The 8,468-nt window shown below is 39.2% G+C and overlaps 1 protein-coding gene across 1 annotated transcript; it reads right to left on the bottom strand.

Annotated features, from left to right (window-relative positions):
• Positions 1 to 237: 237 nt before the first annotated feature.
• On the bottom strand, positions 238 to 8,228 carry LOC131694834 (uncharacterized). Its single transcript, XM_058983339.1, has 6 exons — positions 7,919 to 8,228; positions 5,118 to 5,354; positions 1,282 to 5,054; positions 780 to 1,211; positions 331 to 430; positions 238 to 242 (listed from the first exon to the last, which is right to left on the bottom strand). Exons 1-6 carry the CDS (start codon positions 8,226 to 8,228, stop codon positions 238 to 240), a joined length of 4,857 nt encoding a protein of 1,618 aa, XP_058839322.1.
• Positions 8,229 to 8,468: the final 240 nt, after the last annotated feature.

Below are 8,468 nucleotides of genomic sequence, written 5' to 3'. Positions count from 1 at the left end.
TCATGGATACTTTGAACCAATGCACTTTTTGAATGAATGTTTACTGGAAATTTCAAAATAAATTCTTTGTAACATTTTTGGGGTCCTGAAAAGGACCGTTTAATGTTTTGTGGTCCTAAAAAGGACCGTTTTGTGTTTTGTGGTCCTGAAAAGGACCGTTTTGCGTGAAGACTGATCCGCGTAAGGCTGACTATCACCAGGCGTCGTTATTCGTGATGGATTTGGTGGTTTGTTGTCCTAATCTGAAAATAAATATTTATTATATGTGTCCTATGTGCATTTGTATGCAACTTTTCTTTTCAAGTTCCGATGCTTTGAAAATTAACTTACCTTTGGGCTGGGCCATTTCGACGACCGTAATTGTCGTTGCAAGTTTTGATCGTCTCATTCCAGCGAGGGTTTTAAGATGCAGATTATGGTTCGGGTGCTTCTATTGATAGTACAGATAATATTGGTCTATGATATGAAAAATAAGAACAATATCGCGTGCATTCCGCGCTTAAATTATGCGTAAATATTAAATCTAATACCGAACCACCAAGTGTGGTTGCCTCATTCGTTCGCGTAGCTACACTTAATTGGAAAAATATATCCATAAAATCAATAAAATCTTTGTTTTCTTGTCTGGATACGTCAATATTGAAGTCGCCTGTGACCACCATAGGAATTTTCTGCCTAGCATAGCTAGACAATCTGCGTGATATGAAGGACTTTCTCTGCTCCGCAGTTGTTCCTGGCGAAATATATATTGAAATTATAAGAATACTGGTATCCATTACCGTCACCATTGCTGCACAAATGTCACCGCAAGCGTCCTCGGCGTGTGCTTGTTGTTGGATGGTATAAGGAATAGCCATTATGGATGTCTTGTTCTTCTTGTATATGGCTACTCCACCAGCTCTCGTATCGGTACGCTTCGATTGGATGACGCAACTGTAGCCTTCTACCTCGACTGAAAAAGAATCGTCTAGCCAGGTTTCACTAAAGGCGAGGAAGTCTACGCTAGCTAAAATCCTATCTGTAGCGATATCCATTGCGTGGGCCTTCAAACTTTGTACATTGATACTTATCAACGTACTAGCAGGATCACTATTCGTTATAACCTCGCATAATTCATCACCAAGTGTACGCAAACGATGATTGCCTAATCGTTGCAGCTCATTTCGCAGGTCTTGCATTTTCGGTGAATTAGAACCCTTAGCGTGATGAAACTTGAAGGTTGGTGGGATTAGTCAGGTAAAGACCCTGAAGCGATGAAACACGCGACAAACCAACGTATACCAGCTGCTGGTCCTGGCTCTTGTCGTAGTCATATACAATCTCAGAGAATGTGCCGCCCTGTGACTTGTGTACAGTCAGAGCACATGCACTCACGACTGGAAACTGGATACGCTTGCATTTGATGGTGCCGCTCAGTTTGATATTCGCAGATCGCTTCGAAATAGGAGTCCAATCAGATTGCAGGATACCGGGTCTAGAATAAACGGCTGGTCTTGACTTGATCCTCAAAGCAGCTCCAACAGCTTCGCTCTCGAACTTCATCCACAGCTTGGCAATATGTCGTCCGGAGTCATCCTCAACATGTTCAACGTATTTCAGCTCACCGATAGCGCCATTTACTACGCCATCTTCAACGTCGACATTGGTAGTTATCATATAAGGCATACCAACTGAAAGGCGTAGCAAATACGGCATGCCTCCTGTTTCCACGACGCTCAGCTTGTAAAGCTTAATACGAGAACTAGCGAGCTGATCAGCATTTTTGTATCCCGCAAACACATCGTCGGCAATGCAGTCTTGTGCATCATGTGCGTTTAATGCTTCGTTGTTGTATTGCTCTACATCCACGTTCCGATGATAAAGTCTAATTGCCCTTGGTGCGTTTTGTTTGCACCATTCGGCTGTGCGAAAACGACCCTCGATCAATTCGGTTTCTTCTGCGGTTAATCGCAAACCGTTGCCGATCTTGGTCAATATATCGGAAAATTTGATATCGGTTTGACGCATAACTGTTACCAGCGGGAAAAAGTCGAGCGATTGCCACAGGACAGCCCCGTGGAATGAGTTTCCACATGCCTTGTAGACGGGTCTTGCATTGACTGGCGGTAGTTGCCGTAAGTCTCCGCAGAATATTATATTAATTCCACCGAATGGATCATCGTAGTTTCCGGTTATATCTTGAAGGCGTGCGTGTATGGTGTTGAGTACATCTGCGCCAATCATGCTCACCTCATCTATGATAATAGCTTTAACATTGGTGAAAGCGTTGCGATAAAGTTGGAGTGTTTCGAAGCTTAGCTTTGAATTACTACGGCGTGACATTGTGATGCGAAATGCAGAATGCACGGTAGTTCCTCCAATGGCAACGGCTGCCTTTCCTGTCGAAGCACATGCTACGTAGGCATTCTTCTGTGAGTTATGAGCTTGACTGAAGCGGTTGAAGGTCTCCATAAGTACTCGCAGTGTAAATGTTTTACCGCATCCAGCCGGTCCAGTGAAGAATAATTGCATTGGTTTGCTATCGGTGAAGCTGTGTAGCGAATCGATTACGTGCAAAATTAAGTCGCGCTGTTCCGCATTGGTGGATCGTACCATATCGCAGTAATCTTGCTTCGACATGACGTTGGTTCGTTGTCTTATAACCGCTCTCAGTGTTCCAGTTGGTAATTGCTCAATGTCATCATCGTTTGGTTCCATGGCAATCGACTGTACAAACTCTTCATGTTTCTTAGTTGCGGTGTTCTCCTGTTCGCCAGCTTCTTCGTTCTCACAAGTGCGTAGATATTCCTCGACAGTTTGTTCCAAGTTCAATTCGCAGTCGTATTCTCTCCTTTTTCTCAGGATGTCTGCCTCGTGCGCATTATACAGCTGAAGAAACTTGTTTCCATCGAGAACATCGCATAATTCGTTTCTAAACGGTAAGAATAGAAGGACTGATTCGCGCTTGTACTCAACAAGTTCGTTCATGCTATAATTGCACCATCGTAATATTCGCGGTGAGCTTCGGGCTCTGTAGCTGTTTGTATTTCTACACTTGGTGAAGTTAGCAGCAAAATCAGCCAAGCAAACATAATCCAATCCGTCGCGCTCTTCATACTTCTGGATAATATTCTTTGTCCACACGTCAGTAGAATCTTCTCCAATTCCCTCGTCGTCCATCTGCTTGTGCTGCTTCCTGGTCCTGGTCCGTTCGTGAGGCCACATCGTTGGCAGAAACTCTATTTTTCTGCTGGCCTCAGACATTGGTAGACGAAGAAGGTACCATGCGGCTTCCTGGGCACACATCTCTACAGAGTTCAGCATTTTTAAACTAACCTTCTTCAGTAATGCCGTGTAGTCCTGATCAGGATACTGCTCTTGCAAAAGGATGAGCTCGCGGTGTAAACCACTTATGCCCCGATTCGATTTGTTGACGTAGTCAACCAAGTAACATGCACACGAGTACACGTCAAGGATAAACTGCAGATCCATGTTGGAACGCAGTTTCTCTGCAATCCAAGGATTGAAAGGGTTTGTCCAGAGTTCCGTCATTGAGCGCTTTAAGAAAATTGTTGGGCGCTGTATCGAAGAACGGAGCACATCGAGATATTCATCGGGAGTACATCTGCAATCTGCAAGAAACTCCTCTAGAGTGTCAAATGATTTTGTTTCCAGTGATTCCCGCATCTCTGCGGAGCGTCGGCGTAATCGTCCACGGCGACTGTCATCAGTTGTTAGCGGTACCAATGACCGTTCTTCATTCATTGGCCAGTATGGTATGTTGAATCGACACCGCTTCTCGTTGCGTTTATAGCAAGTACGCGTGTGCCCATGAACCTGTTTGCCATACGTTTCACGTAGATCCCCTACACTAATAGAACAAACTGTTCTGATTAGTTGTAGGGTGGCGGGCATATGCTCAGAAACCGTTTCACGAGGATCATTTGCAAGCCAAAGCATGATGTGTGCATGTGGACTGCCGCGGTGTTGAAATTCAATGCGCTTGAAAAAATCAATAACATAATGGCTGCCAAATGGACTGAATCTAGGTGAAGATAGAATATGCATTATGACATCAACGAGTTTATTGAAGAACAAACAACAAGTGGTTGGGTCGTCATTGACCAGTGTCGCTCGCTGATAGGCATTCAACTCACGCAATGGTTCTGTTAAATCGATGCCGTTATAATGATTTGAGAGCTTGTGCAGCTGTTTCAACAATAGTGGCCATTGAGTTTCGCTCGCGCTTAGCGTCAGAAACATTGTTGGCTTGCCCAGCTGTCGAATCATGGCGAAAAGGTCCTGTTTACGTCGATACCAATACTGCACTGAGTTTGGAATCGATTTCATAAACGACAGATTTCGTTCCATGAGATTCTCCAAGAAACTTTTGTCGCTCAGCTGGGCTCGCGTTATGTTTGCAGTTCCCATACATTTGTAGGTATGCTGCAATCCCTCAGTAACTCGAAGACGGAGAATTTTCATAGCCATATACAGTAAGTGATTCGGCTTGGCTCCACGTCTATCACTCCGTCTCAGCTCACTGGTGGCCTTCATGAAGGGTGTTACGTGAACGCCAGCTTTGAATTTTCTTGGATATCCCAAATAGATATCTGGAAAAGACAGCTCTTCAGCGTTTTCATCGTAAACAATCGACATCGGCCTCTTGTTTTGAGCCGGAGCAATTTCCAGACATTTATCTTCATTCCATAACAGCGTTTGTTGCTGACCAGCAAACAACTCGACATCGTTGGTTGCTTCAATGACCTCCAATTCTATCATACTCATTTCTTGAGATGAACTAGATTGTTGGTCCGCACCAAAAGCTGTTAGTCGATCCTCGCACAGAGATATTCCTTCCCGTTTATATAATGGTGTGGTGACTAAATATTTAAGCCAAGCCTTCACGACCGACTTCTTGACGAATCCAGACAAGTAATTTGATTTATGTATTAGATGTTTTTTAATTGATACATTAAAAGCGTAATCGTCTTCAAGCTGACGAGGAAGCACCCGAACCATCTCATCTACATCTACTGGAACATTGATGACCTGCCCAATGATGGTGTAACTGCCTACAATTTCGGATAATACTTCATAAAAAGGAAAAATTGCCAAAGTGCAACCTCATAACACACCTTGTGCCTGGCGCAGACGACGAATCTGCATAAACGGCAGTCGTGGTGAAATCAGCCTTTCGCTAATCGGATCCAAGGGCGGAAGATCTGGTGGACAGCTTGGGTACTTGAATCCGTTCGACGTGGACAGATTTGGTACTGTACCTCGCTGCAAACTGCTACGACAGGTCTGGCATAACTTGAATCCCGCAACTGACTCAAAGTCTCCAGCCTCCAACAGCACTCTCCTTCCTTGCTCTGTGATTGACTTCAGATCGTTGGTGAACCAAAGTCTATCACACACGCTACATGCAACCCCGAATTCATTATCAATGAACCTTTCGCGAAATTCGCGATCAGCTCTCGCAAAACCTGTCCCATCTTGTGTTTGACACGATGGGTTAATTTCTGTAATTTTTCATTAACGCAAATTTTTATTGTCAGATTCACATTTATTATAATAGCTTACCCTGACTTATTAGTGCAGGAATTTGAATGTGCTCGATCTGCAAAGAACGAGATGGAACGATTCCTGCAAAGTTCAACAAAGTTTTCAGTAACGCAAATTTATTATCAACTTGATATTTATTATAATATCTTACCCTGACTTATTAGTGCAGGAATTTGAATGGGCTCGCTCTGCAAAGAACGAGATGGAACGATTCCTGCAAAGTTCAACAAAGTTGGATTATTTTGTGTTTAGAAAGTTAGTCTAAATCATTCAGACCAACGCTAAGAGAATAGACTTGTATGGTTAATAAAATTTGGATAGAATTTTCAAAATAAAATTATTGGTCGGGAGACAAAAATTTTATTTAATGAGTACAATAATATTTATTAATTGCTTAAATGAAACATATCGTTCTCTTTTTTGTTAATTACCTGATAGAAATTTAAACAAAATAATTGAAAATAAATTTATTTGATTGAAATTAAAAGTTCATTGCAATGCATTGCTATTTTAATGAAAATGAAAAAAACATTAGAAGTCTTTGTAAACTCCAAATATGTATCCTAATTTACTCCATATGTATTAATTGTGTAACTCAATCGAAGTCATTCAAAGTTACTACAAAAATTCCTGTTGCCAGAAGCAAAGAAATAATCAGCATATTATATAGTGTGGGGCATTCCTCTATAAGAGATTCAAGGAGATGAAAAGCTCCTTCAATATGCTATCAATTTTATTGAACAATTCTCGACAAACATATGATTAGGGCGTGTAAATCAACTGTAAAAATTCACTTAAAGTTGAAATTTCGGACAAATCGTTACTGGTCAATCACAGATATTTGTAGTAAACAAAAGAGAATAGTTGTATCTTACGTTAACTGCTGTGAACTGTTACGGTTTGTCCCGAATTATATATATATATATATATATATATATATATATATATATATATATATATATATATATATATATATATATATATATATATATATATATATATATATATATATATATATATATATATATATATATATATATATATATATATATATATATATATATATATATATATATATTGCCGTAAGAAATTACTCCTATTTCGTTGAAGTCGCAGCAATGCGCGACGGGTATTAGATATTAAAACTTGGAATTTCGGAAAAAATATAATATTGTAGTTGTAAAATGGATATACATTTGACGCGGAAAAAATATGGGAACAGTTTGTAGTTTATTGAAATACTTCCAAATTCTAAAATAAAATCTAAAAAAACTGTTTGTGCCCATACATTATAACCATTACTTTCCACTAAGAATAGTTGAAACTCTTTCACTCACAATTCTCTGTTTCACTCGTTTTGACAACATTTTCCCAACTCATGTTCAAAATATGGAAAAGCGCACCCTATCATATAACGTAAGCAGAAACGACAAATTATTCAATTATCGGTGGTTTGTTTACATGGGAGTTATGTGAGTTCAAATTCAACAGTTGAGCACCCGTTGTATTCGTTCTCATAAAACTGACGAAGTAAACAAACCACCAAGAATTGTCAAACACGAACTTCATTCATCATGAGTTCATTCGTGTTGTCATCCTGTAGAACTCAATTAACGAGAGAACAACAACGAAAAAACTAATCAAAGTAGATCCTGTCACAATATAAGCAATTATAATGATCATTTTATATGATTTACCAGTATTTGAAAACCGTTACCTAAATATTTAGTGAAATGCATATACATTTTTATATATATATATATATATATATATATATATATATATATATATATATATATATATATATATATATATATATATATATATATATATATATATATATATATATATATATATATATATATATATATATATATATATATATATACAAAATTAAATGAATAATACGGATTTTTGACTGAATGTTTTCTGTTCATCACGAATCGCATCAGGTTATTTTAAGCTGTCAAAGAGGAGTTTCGATTTTTCACCTCAACATTATTATTCAATTATATCATAACATACAAAATTTAATCAATAAAAGTATTTGCAATGCTAATTCAATCCATCAATTCTTGTTAAATATATGTATATATATTTTTATTCCATGTTATGCTCCATTAAACCTTTAATATATAATACTTTTCAATATTTCTTTCCGTATTAAGACCATTTTATGGGCCAAAAATTCGACGATTAATCATAAATCATAAATACGGGAACATAGAATTGATGTGTTGAACAAGCGTTGTCAATTATATTACATTACGAAGAGTTAGTTTTCACCGAATGTATTTAATTAGAACTGAATTTGTTCAAGCGCAGTCGTGTGGAAACTCAATTCGACGTAATGCAGAATATAAAATAATACCTTGATAACTGACATCCACGTCTAGAAAGATGCCCTCAATTGCGACAGACACACGCATGATGTGGTTAGCGCTTCTATCCGCATTCGTATTGATATCGATACCTGCGACCAACTGAGAACTCCTATCCGTTTCAGTGCCGGAACCAGAAACATCAGTCTCTCTCGCAAGCTTTTTCCGTTGCCGATACTGCCTCATGCGTTCAGCATCGGACACTGCATTCCTTGGCGGTTCTTCCGCGTTCACTACCACTTTTTCGCGCTTTCTTTTGTTGCACGTCGCAACGTATTTGTCTCGCATGTGCTTAGACATCTTTCAAAATCAATTTTTTTACACTCGATTCAAATAGTACGACAGCTTTTATAGCTTCCGAGCCACAAGAGAAGCATATCGAGAAGCTTAAAGAAGGATGGACTTTCATTGTACTGTGGTCGAGTATAAAAGACACAACTCAGCATTTTTGTTACCATCAGTCTGTTTGCATCATCGCAAGGCTTCGCACATGATATGAGCCGCTTTTCGAATGCCGTTTCGGAGGGAATGAAACCCGTT

Source organism: Topomyia yanbarensis, unplaced genomic scaffold, assembly GCF_030247195.1.
Source record: "Topomyia yanbarensis strain Yona2022 unplaced genomic scaffold, ASM3024719v1 HiC_scaffold_166, whole genome shotgun sequence".
Taxonomy (NCBI): domain Eukaryota; kingdom Metazoa; phylum Arthropoda; class Insecta; order Diptera; family Culicidae; genus Topomyia; species Topomyia yanbarensis.
Note: the sequence above shows the minus strand (reverse complement) of the source record. Positions and strands in the feature narration are given on the sequence as shown.